We start from the raw sequence: 17,049 nt of genomic DNA on the forward strand, positions 1-17,049 counted from the left end.
CGAAATCAAAATGTTTGACCGTAAACAAGCTCCCAGCGACGTGATCTGACCAACCTGTGCCTTGTAGTGCTCCGTCGCCACCGACTTAGCGGAGAGCTGGTCCTGCAGGTCTCGCTTCAGCGTCTCAAGTTCCTCCGCGTTTTCCTTCGCCGTCAAGAGTTTCTCTTTTCCTTTTTCAATGTTCAAGATTTCCAGCTTGTGCTGTAGCGCAGATCTCAGTTCCTGAGAGGCCGTGTTCTCCATCTCCATGGACCGATTGGCCCGAGTGAGTCTCTCCTTCACCAACACCGCGGCTTCAAGTTGTTTCTCCAGAGCGTTGAGATTATTTTCTGACTGGGAGATCCTGCTCGCGAGGATTTCTTTTTCCTCAGCGAGAGCATCCTTCAGTCGGAGGTCTTCAGCTTGAGTCTCCATGTATTGGTTGAGCTCTGCATTCATGGAGACGAGCTGCTGCTCTTTAGCCAGAAGAGCGGTTTCCATTTCCCGTTTCAGACAACGAATCTCATTTATTTGGTTGGAGCACTCCTCCTTCATCTGAGCCAGCAGTTTCTCATTGGCTTCAGACTGAGCCATTGCTTTATGAATCAAGTCTGCCTTGGCTGTGACCTCCTCTCTGAGAGTGATCAGAAGTTGGTCTTTATCAGTCAGGAGTGTGTTGACTGCAGAAAACTCGGTCTGGAGTATCTGAAGTTGTTCCTCCGTCTGAAGGAGAAGGCGTTCTTTCTTTTTACGAGTTGTGATCATCTTTTCAACGGCATCTTTTTCCTGAGAAATCTCCAATTCCTTCTGACTCAGCAGGTTCTCTTTAGCCTGATCTTGTTCTATCGTCGTCTTCAGGGATTCGTTCAAACTTTGGACTTGGTCCTTCTGAGTTTGGATTTCATTGTGTAGCACTTGTGACTCCTTGCAGCTCTCAACCTTCAACAGATCTACCTCGCCCTCTTTAGTTTGGATTTCCTGCCTCAGCCGATTGACCTCCTCCTCAAGAGCGGCGCTGTGCTTTCCAACCGTCTCAATCTTCAGAGTGCTTTCCTGCTCCTGCTTGGCCATCAAATCGTCTTTGGCTTGAGTCTGGTCCTTAGCAACCTCAATTTGCTTATTCAGACTTTCAATCTCTTGCTGCAGCATTTCAGAATGAGTAGAGGTCTCAGTCTTTAGCAGAATCAATTGCTCCTCCTTAGCATGAATCTCTGTATTGAGCATCTTCACCACATCTTGAGATGATACCATCTGCATCTGGAGTGACTCCTTATCCAGAGTGTTCTGTAGTTGCTGTTCGGCAAACAGTTCGTCCTTGGATTGCAAATTGTTCTCTGCATTCTTCAGTGAGGAACTAAGACACTCAACGTGTTTCTTTAACTCTTGAATCTTTTGATTCAGCAAATCTGACTGTCCTGAGCTGTCAGTCTTCAGCAAACTCATCTGTTCCTCTTTAGCTTGGATCTCCTCTTTCATCTTCCTCACCTCTTCCTCAGAAGATGACATTTGCTGTTGAAGAAGCTCCTTCTGATGAGCACTCTCCTGCTCTTGTTTGGTAAGGGCGTCACCCATATTGGCGAGTTGGGTTTTTAGATATTTGATTTCTTTCTGTAGCATATCAGAATGTGTAGAGCCTTCTCTTTCTAGTGTGGCCAGTTGCTCCTCTTTAGTATTGATCTGCTCCCTTAGTCCTTTCACCTCATCATCGGAAGTTGTGATCATCTTTTCAAAGGTATCTTTTTCCTGAGAAATCTCCAATTCCTTCTGACTCAGCAGGTTCTCTTTAGCCTGATCTTGTTCTATCGTCGTCTTCAGGGATTCGTTCAAACTTTGGACTTGGTCCTTCTGAGTTTGGATTTCATTGTGTAGCACTTGTGACTCCTTGCAGCTCTCAACCTTCAACAAGTCTACCTCGCCCTCTTTAGTTTGGATTTCCTGCCTCAGCCGATTGACCTCCTCCTCAAGAGCGGCGCTGTGCTTTCCAACCGTCTCAATCTTCAGAGTGCTTTCCTGCTCCTGCTTGGCCATCAAATCTTCTTTGGCTTGAGCCTGGATCTTAGCTACCTCAATTTGCTTATTCAGACTTTCAATCTCTTGCTGCAGCATTTCAGAATGAGTAGAGGTCTCAGTCTTTAGCAGAATCAATTGCGCCTCCTTAGCATGAATCTCTATATTGAGCATCTTCACCACATCTTGAGATGATACCATCTGCGTCTGGAGTGACTCCTTATCCAGAGTGTTCTGTAGTTGCTGTTCGGCAAACAGTTCGTCCTTGGATTGCAAATTGTTCTCTGCATTCTTCAGTGAGGAACTAAGACACTCAACGTGTTTCTTTAACTCTTGAATCTCTTGATTCAGCAAATCTGACTGTCCTGAGCTGTTAGTCTTCAGCAAACTCATCTGTTCCTCTTTAGCTTGGATCTCCTCTTTCATCTTCCTCACCTCTTCCTCAGAAGATGACATTTGCTGTTGAAGAAGCTCCTTCTGATGAGCACTCTCCTGCTCTTGTTTGGTGAGCATGACAAGCTGAGCTTGAACTTTCTCCTCAGCTGTTGTCAAGGAGTCACCCATATTACAGAGTTGGGTTTTGAGACATTTGATTTCTTTCTTTAGTGTGTCAGAATGTGTGAAGCCTTCTCTTTCTAGTGTGGCCAGTTGTTCCGCTTTAGTATTGATCTGCTCCCTTAGTCCTTTCACCTCGTCTTCAGAATTTGTGATCATCTTTTCAAAGGTTTCTTTTTCCTGAGAAATCTCCAATTCCTTCTGACTCAGCAGGTTCTCTTTAGCCTGAACTTGTTCTATTGTCGTCTTCAGGGATTCGTTCAAACTTTGGACTTGGTCCTTCTGAGTTTTGATTTCAATGTGTCGCACTTGTGACTCCTTGCAGCTCTCAACCTTCAACAAGTCTACCTCGCCCTCTTTAGTTTGGATTTCCTCCCTCAGCCGATTGACCTCCTCCTCAAGAGCGGCGCTGTGCTTTCCAACAGTCTCAATCTTCAGAGTGCTTTCCTGCTCCTGCTTGGCCATCAAATCTTCTTTGGCTTGAGCCTGGTCCTTAGCGACCTGAAGAGATTCAGTCACAAATTCGATCTGTTTATTCAGACTTTCAATCTCTTGCTGCAGCAACTCAGAATGAGTAGAGGCCTCAGTCTTTAGCAGAATCAATTGCTCCTCCTTTGCATGAATCTCAGTATTCAGCATCTTCACCACATCTTGAGACGATACCATCTGCGTCTGGAGTGACTCCTTATCCAGAGTGTTCTGTAGTTGCTGTTCGGCAAACAGTTCGTCCTTGGATTGCAAATTGTTCTCTGCATTCTTCAGTGAGGAACTAAGACACTCAACGTGTTTCTTTAACTCTTGAATCTTTTGATTCAGCAAATCTGACTGTCCTGAGCTGTCAGTCTTCAGCAAACTCATCTGTTCCTCTTTAGCTTGGATCTCCTCTTTCATCTTCCTCACCTCTTCCTCAGAAGATGACATTTGCTGTTGAAGAAGCTCCTTCTGATGAGCACTCTCCTGCTCTTGTTTGGTAAGGGAGTCACCCATATTGGCGAGTTGGGTTTTGAGACATTTGATTTCTTTCTGTAGCATATCAGAATGTGTGGAGCCTTCTCTTTCTAGTGTGGCCAGTTGTTCCTCTTTAGTATTGATCTGCTCCCTTAGTCCTTTCACCTCATCTTCGGAAGTTGTGATCATCTTCTTAAATGCATCTTTTTCCTGAGAAATCTCCATTTCCTTCTGAGTCAGCAGGTTCTCTTTAGCCTGAACCTCCTTCATTAATGTCTTCAGGGATTCGTTCAAACTTTGGACTTGGTCCTTCTGAGTTTGGATTTCATTGTGTAGCACTTGTGACTCCTTGCAGCTCTCAACCTTCAACAAGTCTACCTCGCCCTCTTTAGTTTGGATTTCCTCCCTCAGCCGATTGATCTCCTCCTCAAGAGCGGCGCTGTGCTTTCCAACTGTCTCAATCTTCAGAGTGCTTTCCTGCTCCTGCTTGGCCATCAAATCTTCTTTGGCTTGAGCCTGGTCCTTAGCGACCTGAAGAGATTCAGTCACACATTCGATCTGTATATTCAGACTTTCAATCTCTTGCTGCAGCAACTCAGAATGAGTAGAGGCCTCAGTCTTTAGCAGAATCAATTGCTCCTCCTTTGCATGAATCTCAGTATTCAGCATCTTCACCACATCTTGAGACGATACGATCTGCGTCTGGAGTGACTCCTTATCCAGAGTGTTCTGTAGTTGCTGTTCGGCAAAGAGTTCGTCCTTGGATTGCAAATTGTTCTCTGCATTCTTCAGTGAGGAACTAAGACACTCAACTTGTTTCTTTAACTCTTGAATCTCTTGATGCAATAGTTCGGACTGCTGTGAACTTTGATTCTTCAACGTGATCATCTGTTCCTCTCTAGTCTGGATCTCCTCATTCATGCTTTTCACCCTCTCTTCAGAAGCAGACAGTTGTTGCTGCAGGGCCTCCGTCTGACGAGCACTTTGCTGCTCTTGCTTTGTTAGCATACCTTTCTGAGTCTCAACCTGGTCTTCGGTCTTCCTGAGAGAGTCATTCAGTTGTTCTCGTTGGCTTTTCAGACCTGTGATCTCATGCTCCAGCAATTCTGACTGTTGGGAGCTTTCCGTCTTCAGAATACCAAGCTGCTTGTTTTTAGCCTGGATTTTTTTGTTCAACTTCTGAACCGTCACTTCGCAGGTCACAATCTGTTGTTGGAGGACCTCTCGTTGTTGGACATTCTCCTGTTGGGTGGTGGCCAGCAGGTCTTGCTTCAGTTGAATTTCTTGCTCAGCCTGTTTGAGAGACGAGCTAAGGTCTTCCACCTGGACCCTTAGGCTCTGGATTTTATTACAAAAAAAGTCTTGCTCATTAGACTTCTCCAGGAGTAACGTGGCAAGCATTTCCTCTTTGGATTGAATTTCATTTTGGTTGTTTTGGGTTTTATCTGTGAGGATGGAAACTTCTTTTCTGAGACTATCAATCTGTTGGTCTTTATCCGCCAAGAGAGAACTGGCAGCAGATAACTTTGTCTCAAGATTTTTCACATTTTCGTCAGACTGAAGCAAAAGGCCTACCTTCTCTTTCATAATTTCCTTCAGTTTTTCAATTTCCTGTTCACAAGCAGCAATTTGCTGTTGTAGTCTGGTCCTCTGCTCCGTTTTCTGCTGCTCAACTTGCTCAAGTTGAATCTTGAGATCCTGGATCTCTTGCTGAATGACGGCTCTCTGCTCGGTCATCTCCTTTTCCAATTTGTCTAAAAAGTCATCCTTGGCTTGAATGATTGCCTGAGTTTGGGCTTCTCGTTGCTTCAGGAGCTCTTTTTGTTCATTAATCTCTTGCCGATACTCTGCCAGCTGCTGCGTTTTGGCCTCAATCTCCACCTCAGCCTCTCTCAGGGAGCACATTGTGCTCTCCAGCTCATTCTTCAAACCATTGATTTCTGTGTCCAACATTTCTCTCTATAAATCAAAGAAGAGACCGCAATTAGTAGCCATCTAATGCAAAATAGATTGATTACATTTCATTTTAAGCACTTTTCTGAATTAAACATGGAACCACATTACCTCTATTATAGGCCCCATGTTCTCTCCTGCCTCTTGCTCAGTGGCCCTCTTTATTTCATCCTCCAAACAGGAGATCTTTCCTTGCAGGATCTGAATTTGTTCAGACAGTACCTCCTGAGCAACAAAGAGGGTCATATTAGATTGTTTTTAAAGTAGAATACAACGACAATCCAAAGATTTAACTAATCAAAAAGCAGCTTCTAGCATCTCTTGTGAAGGTGCATCTACCTTTTCAGTGGTAGCTTGGTTCAGTTCATATTGCAAGTGTCCTGTTTTGCTTCTCCACTCGTCCTGAGTGGACGCTTGGGTTTCGGTCAGCCTGCCAACTTCTGCCTCAAACATGGCCCGCTGTGAACACACAGTTCTCACCTACAAAAAACATTAAAGGGTACCTGTTGTGATCTCGAATGTGTAGCCAGATCAAAAGATAATGTGTTTCTAAAGGTTATTCATGCACTGACGGTCCAGTATTCAATAACAATACGTAGTTTAGGCTGTTCAAAGTCCTCAACTCCAACAAGCTTCATTGCACTGGAGCTTGAATATGGCGCCGGTGGTGTGACGTCACATCGTTGATAGATCGACAGCCAGCCACAGCGGATGTGTTCAGAAACCAATGTAAACAACGTCGGCGCCGCAAACAAATGCTGAGAACTTGATAATAATATAGAAAACGGGCGAAATATGGACGATGAAAGATTGTCAGATTCAGCAACTGGATACTTGTATGAACCATTAAAAGCAGACTATCCCCATTTAGTTGATTGTGACAGCAATAGCGATGATTCTGATGAAGTTGATGCCGAAGGACCGCCGGTCCAGATGCTTCACCGTGCGGACCGTGCACGCAAGTCGGCGGACGTTTGGTGCAGTTGTGGGAAATGTGTGCCACAAAAAACAGACATAGAGTGCATTTGTTGTAAAGAGCACGAACTTATGTCCGATGATATAGTGACATTAGACCTAATCTGCTTTACACAAAAGCGTGAGCTTGATAGCTACATCGCGCATAAGCCAGCGCTGGAGATGTCTTTCATTGATGCAACATGTTCGGGGGTGCTAGTGACTTTTTCTTTGCTCCGTCCGTCCCGATGCGCGCAAACCGGTGTCGGGAGCTCCATGCGCACGAGACGGCGGGCAGAGGACTGTCAACGCAACACGTAGAGACAGAAATTACGTGCTTCTGCTGTAATGTGGCGCTATAGAGAAAGTGACAGGGGGGCGGGCCCATTTTTTTTAATGTCATGCGATCTACCAATACTACGCCGCGATCGACTGGCAGGTCGCCGCGATCGACGTATTGAGCACCCCTGATATAGATTGTGTAATTCTTGAGGCCACCGATCTATCCCAAGAAGCAACGCGTGTAGAAGTGGCTCCGGATTGGCTGAATTCCTTTCAACGACTCTACGTCATAGTGACCTCTGACATGAGTAAATAACTGGCAAGATGTCTGCGCCCTGAAGCGTTCACGGACTCGGAATGTTGACAAAGAAATGTAAAGCCTCGGGCTATGCGTGACTTGTTGACAATAGCGGCGGGGAAAATATGATTTATTTGATGCGCCTAATGGATGTAGCACGTTGTTGTTTTTGACTACAGGTACCCTTTAAACGAAAGCCTTTACGATAGGGATGCACCGATCTGATCGGCGCCGATCCATATCGGCCGATATTCCCATTATCGGATTTGATCGGCGTTCTCAAAACGGCCGATCAGATGACGTAACATCTGCGAGAACTATCAGACGTTTCAATCGCCGCGCACCGCAACGGAGACGATGCGCCCGGCGAGGGCCGCAGAGTGAGAGGTCCACGAGGGGATCCTCACCACCGAGCGGCGTCCCCGTCTCTCACATGTCTGCCCCTACAGACTGATGCTCACGGTAAACACATTCCATCGGGAGCTAAGAGGGTTTTGATAAAGTTAGCGGAAGGATTAAAGTGACAACATCCGGTTTTGCAAAGTTAGCGGAAAGAACCACGTGAAACAACATCCGTTTATCAAAATAAGATGTCGACAAATCATATACTAGCATATAAAAGTAAACAATGAACTGATTTTGTATCTTTAGAGATCTTTTCTGAGATTTAGCTTAAATTATGCTAACATTAAAACATGTTTACTGTACCAAGGAAGAGTTTATAAAAATAAGTCAGACTTTTGTATGTTTAAAAAAAGTCCTGTAAATAGATTTCCCCAAGAGTTCCAGGAAATGAATGATGCAGATGTGTTCCATACATATCTGAAATCCCCTACAATAGCAATCAAATTTGAATGTATCAATTAGGACATTTTTCAAAGTAAAAGTCCTAAATGTTTAAAGAAATCGGTAATTTCTTTCATGTTTGAGGTGCTTTATATATGTATTTCCTCATAGTCCTAGGAAATAATGCTACACAATAAATAGAATGCTTCAATCAACACCGTGATCGGTGATCGGTATTATCGGATCGGAAGATACTGATTTCAGTGATCGGTGATCGGCACCAAAAACCTGATCGGTGCATCTCTACTTTACGATCCGTGTTAGGTGGAAGTTGTGTTCTGCCGACGTTGACACGTGACTGTGAAAGTGTCATAACAACTACATGAGGTTCCTAGAGTCCTAACAAGTAGGAGGAGCCAGAGCCTTCAGGTATCAAGCTCCTCCTCTTTTATGGAACCAGCTCCACCTTCAGTCCTGGAGGCTCCGCCCCCTCATGTAGACTGAAGACTTTCCTCTTGATGGTCTGATAGTTAGACCTGAACCAGGTTCACCTGGTCCAGACCTAGAGACGCTGCTAGAGGCTGAGAGGCTGAGGGGGACGCTTAGGATACACTGAGCACCTCTCCTTAAGGACGCTTAGGAGACACTGAGCTCCTCTTTCCTCTCTCCTTAAGGACGCTTAGGATACACTGAGCTCCTCTCTCCTTAAGGACGCTTAGGATACACTGAGCTCCTCTCTCCTCTCTCCTTAAGGACGCTTAGGATACACTGAGCTCCTCTCTCCTCTCTCCTTAAGGACGTCTAGGATACACTGAGCTCCTCTCTCCTCTCCTCTCTCCTTATGGACACTTAGGATACACTGAGCTCCTCTCTCCTCTCCTCTCTCCTTAAGGACGCTTAGGATACACTGAGCTCCTCTCTCCTCTCTCCTTAAGGACGCTTAGGATACACTGAGCTCCTCTCTCCTCTCCTCTCTCCTTATGGACACTTAGGATACACTGAGCTCCTCTCTCCTCTCTCCTTATGGACGTCTAGGATACACTGAGCTCCTCTCCTCTCTCCTCTCTCCTTATGGACACTTAGGATACACTGAGCTCCTCTCTCCTCTCCTCTCTCCTTATGGACACTTAGGATACACTGAGCTCCTCTCCTCTCTCCTCCTTATGGACACTTAGGATACACTGAGCTCCTCTCTACTCTCCTCTCTCCTTATGGACGCTTAGGATACACTGAGCTCTCCTCTCCTCTCTCCTTATGGATGTTTAGGAGACACTGAGCTCCTCTCTCCTTATGGACGTTTAGGATACACTGAGCTCCTCTCCTCTCTCCTTATGGACGTTTAGGATACACTGAGCTCCTCTCCTCTCTCCTTATGGACACTTAGGATACACTGAGCTCCTCTCTCCTCTCCTCTCTCCTTATGGACACTTAGGATACACTGAGCTCCTCTCTACTCTCCTCTCTCCTTATGGACGCTTAGGATACACTGAGCTCCTCTCTCCTCTCCTCTCTCCTTATGGATGTTTAGGAGACACTGAGCTCCTCTCTCCTTATGGACGTTTAGGATACACTGAGCTCCTCTCTCCTTATGGACGTTTAGGATACACTGAGCTCCTCTCTCCTCTCTCCTTATGGACGTTTAGGATACACTGAGCACCTCTCTCCTCTCTCTTCTTATGGATGAATGTTCATCTCTCCATCACACATTATTAACTCTGCTTCCTCCCCAGAGTCTTTGTGACTTCCCGCCTCTTCGGGTCCATTGGACCTGGTGTGACCAGCATATTCCCCAAATGCTCATGGCATTGACTCCATGACTGAGTTCACTCCGTTCAGAGGGGAGTGGAGACTGCATGCATCAGCATGTCGTTACCTGGGAGGAGAGAACGCCGTTTTCGTCCGACAGCTCGTCCACTTTGCGCTCCATCAGGGAGGAGTTACTCTTGAAGTCTTTAATTTGCTTCACCATCTCATTGAGACGAATGTGTAACCTGAGGGAGACAAAAACAGTTCCTTCAACTACCTTCAACACATTCTTACTGTTTTAGACAGATCAAGGTATGAAATAAAAAATGTATTCAGCTGAATGTGAGACGTGTGATGGATTATCATATAGCTTCGAGAATAATTGTACATTATAGCATCAAACCACCTTTAATTTATAGTTGAACCAACGTCTTTGACGTAAGCGTCATTAGCTCCGTCATGTATTAATAAATAAGCCTCACTTTGCCGTCCTCGGGTACCTACATGTCGTTCTGGGTCTGAAGCTCGTTGAGCTGCTCCCTGATGACGCTCTCCTGGTCACTTTGCTCTTCTTTCATTTTATCCAGGCGGTACTGCAGCTGGTTAATATGAGACTCTGAAGAACAAACAATTCAGAATAAACATACTTTAATTTAAAAGAGAATAAAAAACATATGCAAAAAAGGCAGACAACATTAGAAGGTTCTCTGAGACACCTTTATAGGTTCTTTGTGGAACTTTTTAAGGAAATGGTTCTTTAGAGAACCCTGGTTTGAACGGTTCTTGGTGGAACCAAAAATGGTGCCATCAAGAACCATGTTTTGAAGGTTCTTTGAGACACCTTTATAGGTTCTTTGAAGAACTATCTTAGGAAATGGTTCTTCAGAGAACCCTGGTTCTAAAGGTTCTCTCGTCATCCGGTACCTCTCTGGGCGATGAGCGCCAGCTTGCCGGCCAGCTCCCTCTCCAGCCCGTCTCTGTAGTCTCTCTCCTTCATCACCTGCCGCTGCATCTTCCTCAGTTGAAATTTGGGCGTGTTCATGATCTCCTGGAGGGGAGATTTGCTGTGGGAATAAAGTCAGAATAACCGTCGAGTCACAAACACATCCACTGGATTTACATGAATGATCTCTAATGACGACAGTAGCACACTACCGGTCGAACGTTTTATAACTCCTCAATCTCTCCAGTTTTTATTGGAATGTAGTTTAATTGCACGACTTTTCCAAAAATGTTGGGATTTTATTTTTTTCAATGACTTTTCCAGGGCTGGAAAATATCCATTTAAAAATTCCAGGACTTTTCCAGGTTTTCCATGACCGTACGAACCCCATTTTGAATAAATAGTTGAAAATTACAGGGTTTTTGTATTTATCAGATTAATCGAAAAAATAATCAACAGATGAATCGATGATCAAATTAATCGTTATTTATTAGAAACATTCAGATCCCCTGAGCTACCTGGTGGAGGAGGACGCCACCGTCTGCATGTTCACGAACGAGACATTCTGCGCGCGGCGGAAGACGGGCGAGTCTTCGTCTGAAAACGAGGAGGCGGTCGATGCGCCGGAGGTCGAGACGGTCGCCGAGCGCTCAAAGATTTCACGGGCGACCGGCAAATCTGAAAAGTTGCGGAGAAACACGATTTGACTAATCACAGCTAGCATGTTACATCCTGAAATCAGAAAGCCTGTTTTATACGGCAGCACCAGGTGTGTGTGTGAGTGTCTGTCATTCATTCTGTGTGTGTGTCTGTGTGTGTGTCTCTGCCTGTGTGTGTGTGTCTGTCATTCATTCTGTGTGTGTGTGTGTGAGTGTCTGTCTGTCATTCTGTGTGTTAGATAGATAGATAGATAGATAGATAGATATATACTTTATTAATCCCCAAGGGGAAATTTGTCGAGTCAGTAGCAGCAACACACAAGAATAAAAAAACAAAACACAAAATATAAGAAGGGTTAGGGTGATCTGGCAAGAGGTGAACTGTTGTAGAGCCTCATAGCCGTCGGCAGGAATGTTCTCCTGTATCTGTCCTTGTGGCAGCGGAGCGTGAGGAGACGTCTGGAGAAAGTACTCCTCTGTCCCTGTAGGAGGTGGTGGAGAGGGTGGTCCGGGTTGTCCAATATGGACACCAGTTTCTTCAACGACCTCCTCTCCACCACCTGTTCCAGGTGCTCCAGCTGGCAGCCGATGATGGAGCCAGCCTTCCTAACCAGTTTGTTAAGACGGCTGGTGTCACCGGCTCCGATGCTGCTCCCCCAGCAGACAATGGCAAAGTGCAGCACACTGGCGACTGAGAGTGTGTGTGTCTCTGCCTGTGTGTCTCTGCCTGTGTATGTGTGTACGTATGCGAGTGTCTGTGTCTGTCTGTCATTCTATGTGTGCATGTGTGCATGTGTAACAGTGTGTTTGAGTGTCTGTCATTCTATGTGTGTTTGAGTGTGCGTGTGTATGAGAGTGTGTGTCTGTGTATGAGTGTGTGTGTGTGTCTCTGCCTGTGTGTGTATGTATGCGAGTGTCTGTCATTCTGTGTGTTTGAGTGTGTGTGTGTGTGTGTGTGTATGAGAGTGTGTGTCTGTGTATGAGTGTGTGTCTCTGCCTGTGTGTGTGTGTATGTATGCGAGTGTCTGTGTGTGTGTCTGTCATTCTGTGTGTTTGAGTGTCTGTGTGCGTGTGTGTGTCTGTCTTTGTGTCTGTGTGTGACAGTGTGCATGCATGTGTGTGTGACCGTGTGTGTGTCCCTAAAGTCTCTCATTACGGTATCGCATGAGAAAATTAAAGATTCAACAAATATTTCTTACGTTTTCTGGCCAGATAGGCATCGAGTCCTTTGCTCAGGTAAACACAGCCGTCGTTCTCCATCACGAAGGAGCCGGTCAGGTGGGCGATCTCTCGCTAGCAGAGGAGGGAATATAAATATATATATATTAGGGCTGTGAAACGATTAAAAATTTTAATCGGGTTAATCACAGGTTTTTGTGGATTAATCATGATTAATCACATATTACCGATATTCTCGGTATATTTTGTGAGAACATAGAGATTTATGACAAAAGACGGATATATACATTTATACATTCTTCTATACAATGGTGCTGCAACTCAGCAGTTATTTAGCAGTTTTCTTCCATATGGAACATTAATACATCTTCATCCTAAACAGAATGTTTAACCCTCCTGTTACCTTTCGGGTCAATTTGACCCCATTCAATGTTTAATGTCGGTGTTCTTTGGGGTCAATTTGACCCCAGGCTGTTTTTCACTGTGTCAAACATATAAGAAATATCAACTTTTTTATTTATTTAAAGGGCTATTTAGGTTGTCAACAAACAAACATAAAGTACCTCACACTTAAACTTGGGAAGCAATATTAATTCTAATAATTTTCTGGAGGTTTTAATTTCTGGGGTCAAATTGACCCCGAGGGTAAAATATGTTAGTAAATGTAAAGGTAACAGGAGGTTAAACAGAACATTTTTCTCTTGTTTGTCAACCATTAACTCCACCATGATACAATCTAAAGGTGGACAGATTGACAAGTGACTTTTCTTTTGCTCGGTCCCGATGCGCGCACGGAGCTCTGTGGCGCGCGAGACGGAGATCGATAAGTGTTAACGCAACGCGAAGAGACAGAAATGACATGCTGCTGTGGAGATACGATCAACAACAGACGTTTAGTTTAATAAAAGAACAAAGACGTGCTCTAGAGAACATGTCAGGGGGCGGGCCAATCTCTTTAATGTCATGCGATCTTTCGACACTACGCCGCGATCGACTGGCAGGTCGCGATCGACGTGTTGAGACCCTGATCTACAGGAAGTAAAAGTCATAACAAGGTTTCCGGAGGTGAACCTGCGGAAGGATCATTACGATGAACAGACCGTCTGCATGAGAGCGGACAGAGTTCAGATTGAAGTGGTGTATTGGAAGCTCATTTTGCAAGTGACTTTGTTTTCATCCCGACGACCAACAACAGACGGATTGGAAGCTCATTCTGCGCATGCGTTAAATGCGTAAAAAAAACAAAACTAGTTATACCTGAAATTGAATTAACGCGTTATTTTTCACAGCACTAATATATATAAATATATATAAATTGGCACGAATAAAATGTGAAGCATCCGACTGGTCGACGCTTACCTCCACGTCGCATTCCAGCGTGTTGAGAGTCAGGCGGTCGTTCATGATGTCGTGGTAGACGAGCAGCAGAAGCACCTGGTGGCGTCACAGAGAACAGACGGGTCAACAAGAGGCCTTCGTTTCTATTTGGTTATTTATTTTTTGTATTTTATTCAGTTAATCAAATCAAATGCAATACAATATTATTCGATAGAATATACAAAAACATAAAGACTGAAAAGGTATAGGTAGAAGCAAGAAATGCTTATATATTCCTATCCTAAATTATTATAATCAAATAAATCAGAAAATTAATATAAAATATAGAAAAATAATAAAGAAAAAATATATATATATATATTATTTTTTAATTATTTTTCTTTATTTTATATACATTTTATGATTCATTTGATTATAATAATTTCAATCAAATAAATCAGAAAATTAATATAAAATAAAGAAAAACAACAGATAATCTTTTATAAACAATATATATATATATTAGGGCTGTGAAACGATTAAAAATTTTAATCGGGTTAATCACAGGTTTTTGTGGATTAATCATGATTAATCACATATTACCGATATTCTCGGTAAATTTTGTGAGAACATAGAGATTTATGACAAAAGACGGATATATACATTTATACATTCTTCTATACAATGGTGCTGCAACTCAGCAGTTATTTAGCAGTTTTCTTCCATATGGAACATTAATACATCTTCATCCTAAACAGAATGTTTCACCCTCCTGTTACCTTTCGGGTCAATTTGACCCCATTCAATGTTTAATGTCAGTGTTCTTTGGGGTCAATTTGAAACATATAAGAAATATCAACTTTTTTATTTATTGAAAGGGCTATTTAGGTAGTCAACAAACAAACATAAAGTACCTCACACTTAAACTTGGGAAGCAATATTAATTCTAATAATTTTCTGGAGGTTTTAATTGCTGGCGTCAAATTGACCCCGAGGGTAAAATATGTTAGTAAATGTAAAAGTAACAGGAGGGTTAAACAGAACATTTTCCTCTTGTTTGTCAACCATGAACTCCACCATGATACAATCTAAAGGCCTCTAGTCTTCCTCTAGCAGCTGCTGAGGCAAACTGACGGTGTGGGTTTTCTTCATGAAGTGGGCCGTGATGAAAGGGACGGTGGGGACACCGCTGCAAAGCTGAAACCTCACCGGCCCGGACACGGGGACAGATTGACAAGTGACTTTGTTTTTGCTCGGTCCCGATGCGCGCGCACGGAGCTCTGTGGCGCGCGGGACGGAGATCGATAAGTGTTAACGCAACGCGAAGAGACAGAAATGACATGCTGCTGTGGAGATACGATCAACAACAGACGTTTAGTTTAATAAAAGAACAAAGACGTGCTCTAGAGAACATGTCAGGGGGCGGGCCAATCTCTTTAATGTCATGCGATCTACCGACACTACGCCACGATCGACTGGCAGGTCGCGATCGACGTGTTGAGACCCTGATCTACAGGAAGTAAAAGTCGTAACAAGGTTTCCGGAGGTGAACCTGCGGAAGGATCATTACCGATGAACAGACCGTCTGCATGAGAGCGGACAGAGTTCAGATTGAAGTGGTGGATTGGAAGCTCATTTTGCAAGTGACTTTTTTTTCGTCCCGACGACCAACAACAGACGGATTGGAAGCTCATTCTGCGCATGCGTTAAATGCGTAAAAAAAAAAAAACTAGTTAAACCTGAAATTGAATTAACTGAGTTAACGCGTTATTTTTCACAGCACTAATATATATACATATATACATATATGCATACACATACATACAGACATACTTCCACATACATCTTCCATATTAATAAGTTTTGATTTAGTATTTGGTACCTTTGCAATTTCGATGGTTAGGTTGACGCCGGCTTGTATGTTGTCCCAAGACAACGATGTTCCTCTGGTCAAATTAAACCTGCAATCCCCTAATAAACAAAGAAAAAGGTTAATTATCAAAGCGAAGCAATATTCAACATGACTTATGCGAGACTAAGAGTCAGAGAATAGAAGATGATGACGAGTGGTCGTCGGGCAGATTTACAGGTGCAAGAGGACAACATTTCAGACTTCAGACCCATCAGTGATATTATGAAAAGTGACATTAATAAACTCACTTTCCACAAAGTCTGCTATGACCTTGAATCGTTCCTCATTGGATTTGCAGAAACAGGAATTTGGTTCCTTTTTCCTGAGATGACACAAAAGCTTCAATTCAATTCAATTTATTTCGTATGGGCCATTATCACAAAATACAAATTTGCCTCAGAGGGCTTTAAAGTCTGTACACATAGACATCCCTGACCTTTGACCTCACATCAGAATACAATGTTGTGTTTTCCCCTAAAGGAATGAGCATTACCGCGCCAACAGTGTTTTAAGTTAACGGTCTTTGACTGCCGTGTTTACTCAGGCCGAGCATTTCAACACTTTGCTTCTACTCACAGCAAACAAACAACTTCCAGTAGGACGGCCCCATCTTTTAAATCGTCGAGAGTTAACATATTTTCGGACAGTTTAATGGATTTGACCTGCAAAAAAAAGATAATTTGATAAATTGGTTAAACACAATGCATCCATCTTTCTTATCCAACTAATCTAATCCATCCAGTTTTGCTCGAGTCGATACACGTGCACAATAACATGACGTCAACATCGACTCACCCAGCCCAGAAGAGCCTTCAGACCCAAGTTAATGGTCATCTTGGAGGAACCCTTATCTCAAAGGGATTTCAACCTGGAAGACAATCAAATAAATGATAAACATTCAGACTATACCCTGAATAAAAACAGATTAGCACTTCACTTACACCGTATGGCACTTCTTTATGGTATTACTGGTGCTATTACTTATATTTGTGCAGTTATGCTTTCTTTAAGAAACGTTACTTTCTTGATTCTTGTTGTTCCGAGTATGTACTCGTGGTTTAATTCACTTATTGTAAGTCGCTTTGAATAAAAGGTGCAGCTAAATGATATTTAGTGTACTGTAATGTAAACAAGCGTATCAGCTAGCTAGCTAGCGGCGTCAAGCTAACGAATAAGCATTTAGCTGTGCTTAAATCACACGTACATAAGTATATCCACAACTAGCTTAAAACTAAAGTGAATTAAGTAACGTGAGTTTAAAGTCAGAACTCTTACATAACTGTTAATATCGCATTAAGTCGGTGTGACCCCAACATTAACTAAACCGCGTCGGTTACAGTAACGTCAGCCGTAACTTATTGAACGTCAGTTCATTCTTAAATATAGACGGTTATAACTTGTAACATGTTTCTTTCCGGCAGTGACTCACCTTTGCAGACTTCTTTAATCACTGTAGTGTGTACCGTCCTCTGGAGAGACAGACGTCTTCCGACACGGAGCTTCGGGATAAACAGTCGCATGAGACGACAGA

The 17,049-nt window shown here is 43.5% G+C and overlaps 1 protein-coding gene across 3 annotated transcripts in view; it reads right to left on the reverse strand.

Annotated features, from left to right (window-relative positions):
- numa1 (nuclear mitotic apparatus protein 1) overlaps positions 1-16,970 on the reverse strand; it is a 33,213-nt gene extending 16,243 nt beyond the window's left edge. For all 3 annotated transcript variants that reach the window (XM_056442121.1, XM_056442120.1, XM_056442119.1), the window contains exons 1-14: positions 16,948-16,970; positions 16,314-16,386; positions 16,095-16,180; positions 15,767-15,840; positions 15,489-15,577; positions 13,649-13,723; positions 12,310-12,403; positions 10,970-11,129; positions 10,433-10,572; positions 10,013-10,124; positions 9,636-9,753; positions 5,782-5,922; positions 5,554-5,667; positions 55-5,448 (exon numbers count right to left, since the gene is read on the reverse strand). In XM_056442121.1, the coding sequence (XP_056298096.1) occupies positions 55-5,448; positions 5,554-5,667; positions 5,782-5,922; positions 9,636-9,753; positions 10,013-10,124; positions 10,433-10,572; positions 10,970-11,129; positions 12,310-12,403; positions 13,649-13,723; positions 15,489-15,577; positions 15,767-15,840; positions 16,095-16,180; positions 16,314-16,352 (6,636 nt within the window). In that variant the 5' untranslated portion in view covers positions 16,353-16,386; positions 16,948-16,970. The remainder of the gene's footprint in view (positions 1-54; positions 5,449-5,553; positions 5,668-5,781; positions 5,923-9,635; positions 9,754-10,012; positions 10,125-10,432; positions 10,573-10,969; positions 11,130-12,309; positions 12,404-13,648; positions 13,724-15,488; positions 15,578-15,766; positions 15,841-16,094; positions 16,181-16,313; positions 16,387-16,947) is intronic.
- Between the last annotated feature and the right edge of the window lie 79 nt (positions 16,971-17,049).

Source organism: Pseudoliparis swirei, chromosome 20, assembly GCF_029220125.1.
Source record: "Pseudoliparis swirei isolate HS2019 ecotype Mariana Trench chromosome 20, NWPU_hadal_v1, whole genome shotgun sequence".
NCBI lineage: Eukaryota > Metazoa > Chordata > Actinopteri > Perciformes > Liparidae > Pseudoliparis > Pseudoliparis swirei.